This window comes from Rhinoraja longicauda, chromosome 2 (assembly GCF_053455715.1).
Source record: "Rhinoraja longicauda isolate Sanriku21f chromosome 2, sRhiLon1.1, whole genome shotgun sequence".
Taxonomy (NCBI): domain Eukaryota; kingdom Metazoa; phylum Chordata; class Chondrichthyes; order Rajiformes; family Arhynchobatidae; genus Rhinoraja; species Rhinoraja longicauda.
In genome coordinates this window covers 42,925,026-42,941,779 of record NC_135954.1, presented here as the reverse complement: position 1 = coordinate 42,941,779, position 16,754 = coordinate 42,925,026, and the positions used below count along the sequence as shown (strand labels likewise).

The following is a 16,754-nucleotide window of genomic DNA, read 5'->3' as shown; positions in this document are numbered from 1 at the left end:
CCACTGTGCCTCAGAGCCAGGCCCAGTGCCACAGACCTGGCTGCTGCTGTCCCTTGAATGGTCATCCCCCTCAACAGTGTATATCTGTTTTGCAGGGGAATGGCCATGGGGGATTCCTGAACACGCTGCCTACTCCCTTTCCTGGTGGTCACTTCCAATTCTCCTACACCAAAACCAAGCTGCACTCTGAAACCAACAAAACGTGACAAACCAAATCCAGTTCAAGCTTCAATGTCCCACTCTTACTCTCAAAGCCTCTAGAACCCAAGCCTCCATATTCCGCTCCTACTTTGTCTCGGCTCTTGAGCCCAAGCCCCCATAATCCGCTCTTACTTTGACCAATTCTCTTGGACCCAAGCCTCAATGTCCGACTTTTACTCTGTCCACTCCCACTGTGGCTGCTTCACTTCGACCATATCGTTTGATCCAGACTGAGGAGAGAATGCAGTTCCCCATTGCGCAATGCTTAAAATGTGATTTAAGAGTTGACATTTCCACGTGTAAAAAAATTGAAATTTTCTAATGAAAAAGTCGAATTTCAAAATATGCTTTCCCTTTATTTTTAACTTAAGAGACAAAGCAAGAGTGTTTATTTGTCACATACACCAGATATGAAACGGGCCAATGAAATTCTTACTAGCTTCAACTTTACAGGCACATTTATAATACTAACTGTGTGTACTTCTGCTGAATTAATGATTAAGTGCACAAAGAAAATGCCTCAATTAGGGACTTTTTATCTGCAGGGTATAGAGTTTCTCTGTTCTTGTTCATGAACTCAAAGGTTAAGGCTTTGAATGACGACTTTGAGCTTCTCAATAATACAGGTACTAAACAAGTTTTTAGCCAAAATGAACGAAGGCAGTATTCTTGCAATACCCTCAGAGTTTGTATAGGCGTGGAGGAATAAGTTAGCAATGAAAGTAAGTTGTGAGCAGCTAACTTTCATTTCTTCTGCCGTTCTTAACTTTATTATGGAACAGATGAAATAAAATGAAATGAACATTTGCAGAATAAAATAAAAACCAAGAAACAAAGATAAACTCCCTTTCCTAACAAATTGTTAAAATGGTGCATGAGATTTCTTAATTAAGTATTTAGAGTTTGTAGATATCAATATTAGAAGGATTGGTTAAAGGTGCAGGTTTAGAATTGACCTGGATCTGATCCCAAAGTCACAATGTTCAATCCCTGGCACTAACATATTTCCAATTGTTAGTCACTGCAATCCAGTCACTTCTAACACAATTTCACTACAACTATTTCATTAAATTACCTTTGGCATCAGCAAGTTCCCATAGTTCACAGGCAGCAGCCACCGAGAGTGCCATTGGGTATTCCACACAGACATGCTTTCCTGCATTCAGAAATTTCCTTTTTGAAAAAAATGAACATCAAATAAACCAAATTGTATGATTATTTGGGGAACAAACTGAATCTAGCATGAGTCATGTCTTCTTGAAGAGAAAGATAATGATGATTTTCTCCCTTTCTCAAGTCAATGATCAGCTTGTGATCAAACAAAGCGTAGAGCAACAGAGAAGGGATTCAGCTACATGAGGAGAAAATGAGAACAGAAGAGGATGATGGGCCATTCGAGGACCTTCAGTAGTTCAGACTGGCCTGCTTTTTGTTATTCATGAATCTGCTCCACTCATATATCTTCAAACTGAAAAGGTCACCGACCCAAATCAATATTTGTCATTTCTCTCTCGATGCTGCCTGACCAGCAGTTTGTTTTTTTGCTCAAGATTCTAGCATCTGTAGTCCTTTGTATTCTAATTGATCTACAGGTTTCATCCCCCGAGTCAGAGTTGTATGTTCCTTTATGGGTCGTTATGGGTCCTTTAGAACACAACATCTATACCAACCTTTTGTTCACCTACATTATTCCTAGTTGCCCGAATTAGGTCTGTATCCTTCTATGTCTTGCTTTCTTGTTCCTGTCTCAATATTTTGCCTTCCATCACAGTGAGGAATGTGGGGGAGTCATTGTTGAGGATGTTCATATTAAAAATTTATTTGGGTGTCTTGTTGCTCTTTATTGGTATGACTGTATAGCAAATCAAATTCCTCGTATGTTGCAAAACATACTTGGTTAATAAATTACTATTATGATTATAATTATGATATCTCCTTAACAAAGTGATTTAATCTGATTCCACCACATCTTCTGGCAGTTCCAGATATCAACCAATCTCTGTGTAAACAAACCCTGACCCATTAAATCACCTTTAGTAGATTCAATATTGACTAGTATTTGACCTTTTTGCCGCAGGAAACGGATTCTATAACGGAAACGGATGCCTATAGAGGCATTAGAATCAAGTGACTTTAGAATCCAGATACTTCAGAAGCAATAATCAGATTGTTGATTAGTAAGGATATTAGGGGTTATGGGGAGAAGGCAGGAGAATGGGGTTGAGAGGGAAAGATAGATTGGCCATGATTGAATGGCGGAGGGGACTTGATGGGCAAAATTGCCTAATTCTGCTCCCTGAAGTTATGAACTTTTAATCTCCTTCATTTCACCTTAAACCCATGCCCTCCTGTTTTTGATGCCCCACCATATAAAATTGACTATCGATGCCTCATATAATTTAATATACCTCAGTTGGTTCAGTCCACAGCCTCCTTTACTCTGAGGAAAACAGCTCTGCTGATCAGATCTCTCCAGTCTAGGCAACATCTTGGTACATCTCCTATGTACTCTCTGCAACACAACCACAAATTTCCTTTTGTGTGGTGACCAGAACGGCACATAATAGTCCAAGTTCAGTTTAACCATTGTTAAAAAGTTGCAGCAGTACCTCACAAATTTTTCATTCTATGCCCTGCCCTGAGAAGGTAAGCATGCTTTCTGAACTATCCTATCCATATGTGTTACCACTTTCAGAGAACCACAGACTTGAAATCACAAGACCCCTCTGTTCATCAACATTCTCAAGAGTCATACCATTTATTGTAAATGTTGTACCTTATTTAACTCCCTTCCTCGTGATCCACAACAATACCCAACTTTCATGTCATCTGTAAACTCCCTAATTATGCCTCCTATGTGAATAAAAAACGATTAAAGGTTTAGTAAAACCTGAGAGGAACTTAGGTTGCCAATCTGCTGGACTGGCAGGCTATGTAGATACAAGGCATAAATCTAATTTTGCCTTGGGAGGGTAAGAAAAAGGGATAGAAATGTAGACTGCAACCTAGCTCTGTTGAGAATCAGTACTATTTCCTATGAAGTTTTAAATTAAAGTCAGGTGGATGACGCAGATGTTTGTAGGACATCAAACACATCAAAATCCCAGCTGAATTTACAGGTACTATAGCAGTGAGTTTCCAACGAGCTCTGTATAAAGGCTTAAAACCTTCAGGAACAAGAAGAGAAAAACAGCATGTCTGCAGAATCCTGAGGGTGCCTGATTCAATATTTCAGTCACAGGCAAGATATGTGCCCAGCTGTGCCAATGGCCAGAGACTTTGAATTATCATGCACGTATTAAAACTGGTCAGATTTCTGTACCACATTACTTAACGCCAAGGGAAGTCAGGGACAGCATAAAAATTAAGGAGAGGAAGTATAACATAGCAAAGAAGAGTGGGAAGACAGAGGATTGGGACTCTTTTAAAGAGCAACAAAAGTTAATTAAAAAGGCAATACGGGGAGAAAAGATGAGGTACGAGGGTAAACTAGCCAATAATATAAAGGAGGATAGCAAAAGTTTTTTTTAGGTACGTGAAGAGGAAAAAAATAGTCAAGGCAAATGTGGGTCCCTTGAAGACAGAAACAGGGGAATTTATTATGGGGAACAAAGAAATGGCAGACGAGTTAAACCGTTACTTTGGATCTGTCTTCACTGAGGAAGATACACACAATCTCCCAAATGTTCTAGGGGCCGGAGAACCTAGGGTGATGGAGGAACTGAAGGAAATCCACATTAGGCAGGAAATGGTTTTGGGTAGACTGATGGGACTGAAGGCTGATAAATCCCCAGGGCCTGATGGTCTGCATCCCAGGGTACTTAAGGAGGTGGCTCTAGAAATAGTGGAAGCATTGGAGATCATTTTTCAATGTTCTATAGATTCAGGATCAGTTCCTGTGGATTGGAGGATAGCAAATGTTATCCCACTTTTTAAGAAAGGAGGGAGAGAGAAAACGGGTAATTATAGACCAGTTAGTCTGTCATCAGTGGTGGGGAAGATGCTGGAGTCAATTATAAAAGACGAAATTGCTGAGCATTTGGATAGCAGTAATGGGATCATTCCGAGTCAGCATGGATTTACGAAGGGGAAATCATGCTTGACAAATCTACTGGAATTTTTTGAGGATGCAACTAGGAAAATTGACAGGGGAGAGTCAGTGGATGTGGTGTACCTCGACTTTCAGAAAGCCTTCGACAAGGTCCCACATAGGAGATTAGTGGGCAAAATTAGGGCACATGGTATTGGGGGTAGGGTACTGACATGGATAGAAAATTGGTTGACAGACAGAAAGCAAAGAGTGGGGATAAATGGGGCCCTTTCGGAATGGCAGGCAGTGACCAGTGGGGTACCGCAAGGTTCGGTGCTGGGACCCCAGCTATTTACGATATACATTAATGACTTAGACGAAGGGATTAAAAGTACCATTAGCAAATTTGCAGATGATACTAAGCTGGGGGGTAGTGTGAATTGTGAGGAAGATGCAATAAGGCTGCAGGGTGACTTGGACAGGTTGTGTGAGTGGGCGGATACATGGCAGATGCAGTTTAATGTTGATAAGTGTGACGTTATTCACTTTGGAAGTAAGAATAGAAAGGCAGATTATTATCTGAATGGTGTCAAGTTAGGAGGAGGGGGAGTTCAACGAGATCTGGGTGTCCTAGTGCATCAGTCAATGAAAGGAAGCATGCAGGTACAGCAGGCAGTGAAGAAAGCCAATGGAATGTTGGCCTTCGTAACAAGAGGAGTTGAGTATAGGAGCAAAGAAGTCCTTCTACAGTTGTACCGGGCCCTGGTGAGACCACACCTGGAGTACTGTGTGCAGTTTTGGTCTCCAAATTTGAGGAAGGATATTCTTGCTATGGAGGGCGTGCAGCGTAGGTTCACTAGGTTAATTCCCGGAATGGCGGGACTGTCGTATGTTGAAAGGCTGGAGCGATTGGGCTTGTATACACTGGAATTTAGAAGGATGAGGGGGGATCTTATTGAAACATATAAGATAATTAGGGGATTGGACACATTAGAGGCAGGAAACATGTTCCCAATGTTGGGGGAGTCCAGAACAAGGGGCCACAGTTTAAGAATAAGGGGTAGGCCATTCAGAACGGAGATGAGGAAGAACTTTTTCAGTCAGAGAGTGGTGAAGGTGTGGAATTCTCTGCCTCAGAAGGCAGTGGAGGCCAGTTCGTTGGATGCTTTCAAGAGAGAGCTGGATAGAGCTCTTAAGGATAGCGGAGTGAGGGGGTATGGGGAGAAGGCAGGAACGGGGTACTGATTGAGAGTGATCAGCCATGATCGCATTGAATGGCGGTGCTGGCTCGAAGGGCTGAATGGCCTACTCCTGCACCTATTGTCTATTGTCACTGAGGATAACCATTCCCCTCATAAAATCTGCATGGTAAAGGTTGTAAGCTCACAAATCAAGAGTGTTTTGTTGTCACATGTTCCGAAACAGAACAATGAAATTCGTACTTGCAGCAGTACTACAGACATGCAAACATAGTACTCTGTAGACACCATAATAAATTTACAAAAGTTCAGTTTATTAATTTTATACATACAATAAATATAAAATATATATAAATAAAAATATAAATAAATAAAAACCAGCGCGCGCACACGCACACACAAACAAAAACAATTATCTTGAACTGGACTTAGGCAAGTCCTCTCTAAATTAAACACTGAAAATTGACAGATTGATTTTCAATAATAATATTCTCATTCAGATTCAATTATCACTCATTGTGAACTCCCTGTTTTAAAAAAAACATCAATGAGATTAGGTTTAGGTTCTTTGATTGAATAGATGTGAAAACAATGTGAAAACAATTTCCAACAGTGAAGTGGTCATAGGGAACATAGATTTAAGGTAAATGGAGCAAACCATCACAGATGCTGAAAATCTGAAGCAAAAACAGTAAATGCTGAAAGCAACCAGCAGGTATATAAAATTACGAGACAGGGTAGACAGTCAGAACCTTTTTCCCAGGGTGGAAATGTCAGACTTGAGCATTGCTTTAAAGTGATATGGGCAAAGTGTAAAGGAGATGTGCAGAGCAAGTTTTCTTTACAGAGGGTGGTGGATACCTGGAATGCTCAGCCAGGGGTGGTGGTGGAGGCAGTTTTGATAGTGGTGTATGAGACACATGAATATGCAAGCAATGGAGGGAAATGGATTACATGCAGACAGATTAAATTAGTTTATCTTGGTAACATGTTTGGCACAGACGTTGTGGGTCAAAGGGCCTGTTCCTACTGCTGTACATTTTTCTGTTCTAATACCCGGGAATGCACTGAATCAAGGTCGGTGGGGTGTGTTCAACGCAAAGAACCCATCATTGGAACTGGACATGTGAAAAGTGTTTATGTTGCAAAGGGGAGCACACTGGAATTTAGAAGGATGAGGGGGGATCTTATTGAAACATATAAGATAATTAGGGGATTGGACTCATTAGAGGCAGGAAACATGTTCCCAATGTCAATAGTCAATCAATAGTCAATAGTCGTTTATTTGTTACATACACATAGATGTGTAGTAAAATGAAACATTACCCGCAGTTGAACAATAAGACCAATAAGATTAATCAATAAAAATGCAATAACACATACAATCACAACTAACACCAAACAAAAAGAAACATCCATCACAGTGAGTCTCCTCCAGTCCCTCCTCACTGTGATGGAAGGCCAGAATGTCTTTTTCTCTTCCCCTGCCGTCTTGTCCCGTGGTCAGGCTGTTGGAGTTGCCACGTCGGGGCGGTCGGGGCTCCCGATATTGAAGCCCCCGCTGGGCGGTGAAAAATCCCGCGGCCTATTTCAGGCCGCGCCGGATGGTGAAAGGTCCGCGGCGGGCCGACCCAAGCCCCGCGATTCGGGGCGGGCGAACACGCTGCCGCTGCCGGAGCTCCCGATGTCGGCCCCCACCCAGGGGCCTGCGGGCTTCCGACGTCCACGCGGCCCACGCCGGAGCCTCCGGAGACGAGTCGCAGCCGTTCCCGCAGCATTCGCAGGCAGCCAGCGCCGCAGGTGGTGAGTCCGGACCGCGGGCTCTGCGAACCAGAGCCCCAGGTGGTCCCAGGTGCATGGCCGGTGGTAGGCCGCAACGGGAACGGAGACACGACACAGAACAAAGGTCGCGTCTCCGTTCTGGAGAGAGAATGTTACAGTTCCCGTTCCCTCCCACCCCCCCCCCCCCCCAAAACATAACATACAACACTACATCATATTAAAACTACAATTCAGACAAAAACAACAAAAAACACAAAAGACAGACGGACTGCAGGCAAGCCGCAGCTGCGACGGCTCCTCCCCAATGTTGGGGGAGTCCAGAACAAGGGGCCACAGTTTAAGAATAAGGGGTAGGCCATTTAGAACGGAGATGAGGAAGAACTTTTTCAGTCAGAGAGTGGTGAAGGTGTGGAATTCTCTGCCTCAGAATGCAGTGGAGGCCAGTTCGTTGGATGCTTTCAAGAGAGAGCTGGATAGAGCTCTTAAGGATAGCGGAGTGAGGGGGTATGGGGAGAAGGCAGGAACGGGGTACTGATTGAGAGTGATCAGCCATGATCGCATTGAATGGCGGTGCTGGCTCGAAGGGCTGAATGGCCTACTCCTGCACCTATTGTCTATTGTCTATTGGGACAAGTGTGAGAAAAAAAAGAGGTAATGTCCGTGATAGTGTGCAGTCCATTGCTGTCAAGGTAACATTTATTTTTAAAATAGGCAAATGGAACAAAGTGATATGGAGATGTTTCTGCTCAATCTATAGTAGTGACCCTGACCTTGCAGTCACGTCTCTTTAATTCTTCATCCCATTCTGTCTCAGACCTCTCTGTCTCTGACCTTCAATATTGCTTCAATGATGCCCAAGGGAAGGTCAAGGAATAGCACCTCCTCTATCTGGGTGCATTCCAACCCTCAGCACTTTACTTTAGAGTTTATCACTTTCAATTAAATGCCCTTTTCCACAGTTATGGCTGTACTATTGTTTTATTCTGTTATATTTTAAGTTGTTTATTTTTATTCCAAGTTTTTAAAGTGTTACCTTCACAACTTTGGCCTATGCCCTATCAAAGACATTCCTTTGGTGTTCCCCATTCCTCTCCCCTCGGCAATGTAAACTAACTTATCTAATTCATTTTTCCATTTCTGAAGGATCATTGACCTGGCAAATATGCTCTGTTTCTCTCCCCACTGAAGATGCCTGACCTTCTGAGTGCTATGGCAGTTTGAGATCTAGGAGGTGGGGTTGGGCATCTTGAAGAGTATTAAGGTGGATAAATACCCAGGGTCTGAAAGGTTCTATTCCAGGTTATTGAGAGAGACAACAGAGGAGAACGCAAGGGGCTCAACCAAGATCTTTGTATCCTGTCTAGTCATAGGCAAGGTCCCAGATAACTGAGGAATAGCTAGTGTTCCTTTGTTAAAGAAGGAAAATTGAGATAATGCAGGAAATTATAGGTTAGTGAGTCTCATATCAGCAGAAGGGAGGTTATTGAAGAAGATTCTTGGGGATAGGATTAATTCACATTTGTAAGTGAATGGGATAATTATGAACAGCGAGTATGCTGTGTTATGTGGCAGGTCATGTCTTACTAACTTGATGGTGGTTTTTTGAGGAGGTGATTGGTGAGGATAAGGCAGTGGATGTTTTCTACATAGATTTGATAAAGTCCTTCATTTCGGTTGGTGCAGAGCATTAAGATGTGTGGAATCCATGGTGACTCGGTATTTTGGGTAGATTAAGGGAAGCCGGATAGAAATATATAGAATTATGAGAGACGTAGATAGAGTGAACAATCAGAACCTTTTTCACAGGATGGGAATGTCAAAGACTAGAGGGCATAGCTTTAAAGTCAGATGACGACAATTTATTTAACAAATGGGTGTCTGGAATGCACTGCCAGAGTTGGTGGTGGAAACAAATACAATTGTGGCATTTAAAAGACTTTTAGATATGCTGATGGATATGTAGAGAATGGAGGGATAGAGATCATGTGAGGAGACTAACTTGGCATCATGTTCACCATGGACATTGTGGGCTGAAGGGCCTGTTCCTGTGCTGTACAGTTGTATGTTCTTTGTATTGCCTATTTTTGTTATAAATTTACGGTACAGGCAATCCCCTGACAGTGCGGGCTGGTTTGCCTTTCAAGATAATGATCCGTATCACAATTTTCCATAACGCATAGCCGTATCTTCTGCACATACATCAACACCACAAGTTAAAAAAAAAGTTTATTTTTTTCATATAAATTCTGTTATTTTATTCAGTATCTCAACTTTTTGGGTAGTAAGTTGCAAATTTTGAAAAGGTGAATTTCCATTACCTGACTAGAATGGGTTCCATAATGGAATTAAGAACGAGAGGGGAACTAAGATATAACAAAAATCAACAAAAGGTGGTGAAATCTGTAATTCATTGTCTGGGTGTGAGAAGAAGAAAATCTTTTGAAAATACTTGGATGAGCACTTTATATATTGTAACGGTAGGCCACTGAACAAAAGCTAGTCAATGGATTAGATTGGATCAAACTGGAATATAGAACAGTATAGCATTGGAACAGGCCCACAATCTCTGTGTCAAACATGATGCCAAATTAAATTAATCCTTTCTGTCTTTTAGGATTTAAGCACTCAATGTAGAAGGATGAACAGGTGGAATTATAATGTGTGAATAAATGGAAAAAAAAAATTTGAGGGAGAGGGTAAGAGATTTTACTTATTTTGAAGCAATCAGATTAATTGCAGAATATTTTCTGGCCTGCTGCCTCCATCAAGCTAGTTAGTACAGAGCACTAAAATGGATTCCTGTCTTACTAACTTGTGATTAACTGAGACACAACTTCGCCAGCTACCTTCTTCTTCATACCTGATGTATTCTTCGTGGAACGGATTCTCCAGACAGATGATGGCAGCCTGTACTTGATCATTGTGCAGGGCTTCATCCAAGGTGATCTGATCCACGTTCTCTATCTTGCCCAATGTCCGCCTACAGAGTTGAAGGAAGAAGCACAGCAATGACTTTAATCCTAGCTTAGAGATACAGCATGGTCACAGGCTCTCTGGCCTATTGAATACATGCCGGCCAATGGTCACCCACATGATCACCCATTCACCTCTGCTTTCAGCAAAGAATTTGGGTGATGGAGGCAAGGAGATCAAGACTTCAGATCCATCAACAAGCCCATCTTCTTTCAAGCAGCAGTGATCCTTACCCTCCAGCAATATCGGGAAATATAGACAAACAAGGGCAGGCAAAGTAATGGAGAGGTACCATCAACACCATCAACACAAAATCACTCCCAAAACAGAGTTATGTAACACAGAATTAGGCTATTTGGCTCAACTTGTCAATGGGTTTGTCCCATATCCCTCTAAACCATTCCTAACCATGAACCTATCCAAATATCCTAATCAGCAAAACTAAGGAAACCATATTTACATTTCCTCACAACTTACAAAGAAGCTATTTGGACCAGCAAGGCTATATTGGCTCAATAGACAATAGGCACAGGGGTAGGCCATTCGGCCCTTTGAGCCAGCACCGCCATTCAATGTGATCATGGCTGATCATTTTCAATCAGTACCCCGTTCCTGCCTTCTCCCCATACCCCCTGACTCCGCTATCCTTAAGAGCTCTATCTAGCTCTCTCTTGAATGCATTCAGAGAATTGGCCTCCACTGCCTTCTGAGGCAGAGAATTCCACAGATTCACAACTCTGACTGGCTCTTACAGCACCTCCAACAATTTCATTCACCTATTTATTTCCTTATAATCTATTCTCAGTAACCCATTAACTCCCTTCAGATTCTCCCAAAACCCACCAACACAAGGGGTAATTTACAGTAGCCAATGAACCTGACAATCTGATTGTCTTTGGAATGTAGGAGGAACAAGAGCTCCCAGGGTAAAAGCACGTAGGTATAGGGAAAATATATAAACTTCACACGTCAGGACTATATCGGTGTCACTGGAGCTACCAGGAGGTAGAGCCAGCTGATATGCCACTGTGCCATCTCGCCCCAACCTTGGGGTGTCCTCATCCAGGGCAACATTTCAGCATCAAGGCTTTGATCATACTCTCAAGAAATGAGAGAATGTTCCACAACTCTTTCCACTAGGACTGAGTGACGGGAACTTTCAATAAATCTATATAACCCACCAATGATTAACAGTGCAAAATAGCAATGCTCATTACAATGGAAAGAAGATTGTACGTTTGTGCAGGCAACCTTGTCTGCAAGTCCATCACCAGATGTACTTTACAGCTAGAGTTTACCTGGAGGAAAGCCAAAATAAATTCAAGGACGTTCTCACAATATCCTTGTAAAAAATTGAAACATTCTTGTTGATTCAAGTGAATCTCAATATGGGAAAGGAACATCCAACTAAGCATTGAGCCTTGGAATTTTTAGGGTGGGAGTATGGGGAGCCTTTCACAAACAATTGTAGGAGCACACAATATCCTAAACACCCCATCCACACACTCCATCAAACAAAATCTGCCCCACCTGTAGCAGCATTGCTGGTTCCATAAGGGCAGCTCAGAACCCACCGGCTGGAGCAGAAAAAGGTTATCCTTGTTCTCTAGGAAGATTAATTGGTGAATCTGAGGAATTTATTGTCACAGACAGCTGTGGAGGCCGTCAATGGATATTTCTATGGAAGAAACTGACAGATTCTTGATTAGTAAGAGTGTCGGGGTTATGGGGACAAGACATGAGACTGTGGTTGAGAGGGAAAGATAGATCAGCCATAATTGAATAGCGGAGTAGACATGATGGGCCAAATGGCCTAATTCTGCTCCTATAATTTATGAAGATTACACTTTAGACAACTTGATTCAAAAGACAACATAACAAAATCACAACTAAATAGGTCAGAGTCAGAATGTTCTCTGCAATAACTAAACTGAAATCAACAGGACTAGAACTTTTGATCTCTGTCTCCTATAGTTCTCATTCCCTCTGCAGAATGATACTCAAACATGGGTACAGGAATGTGTTTAATTAAGTCTCTTCTCCCTCTCAGTTGGGCATCTGCTGCAGTACCAGCCAGTAGGCTTCATTTGATCATTATTTTCAGAATGCTTAGAATGATTTATAGAATGCATTGCAATTAGGGCTTTCAATACAGTATTGCAGAATGCGAGTTGTGAGGTCAGCTCCTTTAAAATGGAGGCCCAGAGAATGTTTCCAAAAAAACATTCTGAAAATAGGAAGGCAAGTTGTTGTGTTTAAGGAAATTTGGTACTAAATGCAAGAACCTCTTCAGCAAATCTTCCAACTCACAATTGAGCAGAAACTTAACTAGACCAGCCATATAAATATTGTGGGTATAAAAAGGAGAGGTGGTTGGACACACTACAGTGGGTGACTCACTCGTTGACTCTCAAAGCCTTTCTACCATCTACAAGGCATAGATCTGGAATACGTTTGAATACTCTCCACTTGCAGAGGAGTGCAGAACCAGACACTTTCAAGAAACTCAACATCATCCAGGACCCATTTGGCTGGCACCCAATCAATCAGCTTAAACATTCATTCCATACAGCATTGCCACATAGTGGCTACAGTATTCATCTTTACAAAATGCACAGCAATTATTTGGCCAGCGCCCTGTGACAATGCCTCTTAAAACGTGTAACTTTTCAGAAGGACAAGGAAAGCAAGTGCATGCAAACAAGACTTGTCCCCCTCAATTTAGACATCATCTTATCTTGAAGAAATATTGGCAGTCCTTTGTCATCACTAAGACTAAATCCTGGAACTCCTCCAAAAAAGGCAAGAAACATTTTCTGTTATAAATAGGGACATGTAAGCAGGTTTTGAAGCATATCTAGGCAGAAGGGGCTGCAAAATATAGGCGAAGCAACAGAAGCCTGACCACCCCAAAACAAAGCAATGATCCTAGGTACATTGACCTTTCTTTGAGAAGGATCGTTTCCATTTTCAAAATAGACAACTCTATCTTTCAAGAATCTCGGCCACAACTGCAGCCCAGCAGTTTCTATTTACTTTGTAAGCAGAGCCTGAAATGTCGTTACTCGCTTCAAGTGCTCTTCTGATGCACAAGGTAGAAAAGCAGAGCATGGTGAAAGAATGGGTAGTGTTAGAGGTAATTTTATTCTCAGACTGGAAGCCCGGTTCTAGACTCGTCAGTCAGGACATTGATGTCCTTGTGCACGTCACTGAAAACCAACATGCAGATGAGGCAAGTGATTTGGAATGCAAATGTCATGTTTGCCGTTTTACATCCTTTTTACCTATGTAAACCCTTTTAACAAGAGGTTTAGACAAGAGTAAAGATGTCTTCTTATCAAAATTATATGTGGCCTTTCTACAGTTTTGGTTTACATACCTAAAAAATGACATACCTGTATTTGCTATTGTGGACATGTAGCAAGGATTGAGTAGCCCCTGATTGAATAGAATAGGCCTATATTCTCAAAAGATAAGAAGAAAGGGAGGAGATCTCACTAAAACCTACTAAAGGGCCTGATAGACTACACAGAGGGAGAATAGTGTAAGAAAATAACTGCAGATGCTGGTACAAATCGAAGGTATTTATTTCACAAAATGCTAGAGTAACTCAGCAGGTCAGGCAGCATCTCAGGAGAGAAGGAATGGGTGAAGTTTCTGGTCGAGACCCTTCTTCAGAATGATCCTTTTATTAAGAAGACTAGAACCGGGCTTACAGTATGAGAATAAAAAATAGAAATTGTGGACTAGGGCGAGGTGATTTTTTTTTCCACTCAGAGAATGATGAATCTCTGGAATTCCACACAATGAAAGACTGTGAAGGACTGACAGATTTCTGGACATTAAGGGATGTGGGAACAATGCAGAAAAATGGCAGAGGTAGAGGATTATTGATATTCTTGATGAATGATAGAGAAGGCTCAAATTCCTCCTCCTATTTCTTATGGTCTTCCTTGAAGTGCTAGCCTCTAGATTTATGCTGCTCTCTTAAAAGCCATGGGCACATTAAGTGTCAGAATTGCACTCATTGATCATGTCAGTTGTCCAAAGTTGTTCTTCTGCACCCAGGTGTTTGCTAGTCCATGGTGATGGACCCAAGGAAGGAAAGGCAGTGGGTTCCACCATTTGCCTGTCATAATTGTGCCAGTAGATCGCTGGAATGAATGGCTGAAGAATTTTAACCCACAATTTAAGCCAAAGTCACTGATTGGAACCATAACTGGCAAACGTAGTTCAAATTTAGCCAGAGCATACCACAATTTTATGCTTTGGCTGTGGTTAATATTGTGGTTAATAGTTCTTACCTGGAGACAAAGCCAATGAGTTTCAGATTTTCCGTAGGACTGTTAGGCAATGGGTTCAGGAGGTCACGGATCCGAACTCTGCCAGCGATCCCAATCCCAACTACAACAACACCCAACATTTTGATGTCCTAAAACTAAGCACAAAATCATAAAGCAAGATTACTTTTGTGTCCTTGTTACATCAAGCACTTGACTCTCAAGGGAGAAAATATATAACATGATACATTTGTTATGTTCAGTTACCTGTTGTTCAACAGTAGAGGATTGCAAATTTGATTCACTGCAACTGCTAATTTTTATAATTATCACTTTGTACATTTCACAAAGGCACAACCATTCTGACAGAAGGGCTGTGACCTTGTGGAGAAAATGTGGAGAAAATTCTGTTTCTTTCTCCACCGATGCTGCCTGACTAGCTGCATTTTTCCAACATTTTCTGCCTGATATCGGAGTTCAGCATTTTTTGATTTTCACATGCAAAAGGGCAATCTGTTATATCTGCTGACACCTAGATCTTAATCCTTATTTCAGTCGCTTTATTTCACAAATTGGGAGATGTGATGGTCTCTTATTAAAATGAACTGGCACAACTTTCTAGTTTTATCCAACCTACCACTCAACAGCATAGAATGAAGCAAAGACATCGAAGACCCACTGGAGTGTGGTAGAATGGCTTTATGGTGGAGTACTCATAGTAAATGACACTATTCAGGCGACTCTGATCTTTGTAGCCTTAAATGTAGCACTTAATCCTGAAGTTAAAATCAGGACTTTGTTGACCACACTCGTTATCAAGTGGTTAGGGTTGGTGAGTGATGGTTAGTGGGGAGGGATCGGGATTGGAGGGAGTGGCGGAAGCCACTGGCTACTCACCACTGAAGACACTGGGGACTTAGGATGGGATGGGGGGGGGGGGGGGGGTGTGGGGAGGACGAGTCGTGCTGACTCCGCTATCCTTAAGGGCTCTATCTAGCTCTCTCTTGAATGCATTCAGAGACTTGGCCTCCACTGCCTTCTGAGGCAGTGAATTCCACAGATTTACAACTCTCTGACTGAAAAAGTTTGCTGATAATGCGAATAATCTTGAATTTTGGACATTCCCATCAATGAAACAACAGAAACGTCAAGGGTTAGAGAACAGCTTGAAAGTGAGAGGATCACAGTTTAAAAGAGAGCAAGTTTTTTTTTTACACGGTGGTTGGCGGATGCCTGGAACGTGCTGCCAGGAGTGGTGGTGGCAGCAGATACAATGGTGACATTGAAGAGATTTTCAGTTTGGTACATTGATATGCAGGGAATGAAGTGATATGGATCACATGCAGGCAGAGGAGATTAATTTAACCTGGCATCGAGTGCAGAACAGATATTGTGAGCCAAAAGGCCTGTTCCTATGCTGTACAGTTCTATGTTACATTAAGAATAGCTCTGACCAAACCTGCAGTCCACTGAAAATAACTATGTATCCATTGTCAGGCACAGAAGGTTCCCTGAATTCTATTTTGTCTAATTGTGTCAGGGTGTATGCATTTAACAAAATGGTCAAGCAGTAAGATACTTTTTTGAAAACTAAAGGTTATTCTTTCATATTAATTGGTAACATACCAGACCTAGAGCTGTGGGTTTTAAATTCAGTGAAACAAGGGTACAATTTATTGTTGCAGTTGGGAGTGTAATAAATTTACTATGATTTATCGTTAAAAACAAAAAACATCCCGATGTCATGCTGACTATTTCGTGCTGTATTTGAATTGATTGATACTTGCATTCATTTAGATTAAATTTAAGGGAGACACAGTGGTGCAGCGGTAGTGCTGCTGCCTTACAGCGCCAAAGAACAGAGTTCGATCCTAACTACAGGTGCTGTCTGTACGGAATTTGTATGTTCTCCCTGTGACCGTGTAGGATTTTTCTGGATGCTCCAGGGAAAGTGAGTACGTACAGCATTAAACTTTATTGGAGAAGCTATATGTGATAAGCTGCATTGGAAAACGGCTACTGTAATAGAGAATTGAGAACAAAGAAGTGACGTTGAGAATCACACAATATCAGTTGTTTGGAATATTTGTGCTGCTACGATTTTCCGTCAAGGTGTCTTAAAGGGATAGTGTACATGTCTGTGGTTAGATCTGATGTTCAGTCACAAGATGGCAATATCAGAAAGGATTCCGTAAAGGAAAAAAGTTTTTCTTCATCACGTGCAGCTTCAACATTCTCTGCTTGCATGAAAGTTCAGGCAGATAAGGCTGCTCTCATGTAACGGGTTGC

The 16,754-nt window shown here is 41.8% G+C and overlaps 1 protein-coding gene across 1 annotated transcript in view; it reads right to left on the bottom strand.

Annotated features, from left to right (window-relative positions):
- Positions 1 to 16,754, bottom strand: part of blvra (biliverdin reductase A) — a 53,922-nt gene that overhangs the window by 29,765 nt on the left and 7,403 nt on the right. The window contains exons 2-4 of the mRNA XM_078418284.1: positions 14,490 to 14,623; positions 10,073 to 10,192; positions 1,277 to 1,374 (exon numbers count right to left, since the gene is read on the bottom strand). Coding sequence (XP_078274410.1) covers positions 1,277 to 1,374; positions 10,073 to 10,192; positions 14,490 to 14,608 — 337 coding nt within the window. The 5' untranslated portion in view covers positions 14,609 to 14,623. The remainder of the gene's footprint in view (positions 1 to 1,276; positions 1,375 to 10,072; positions 10,193 to 14,489; positions 14,624 to 16,754) is intronic.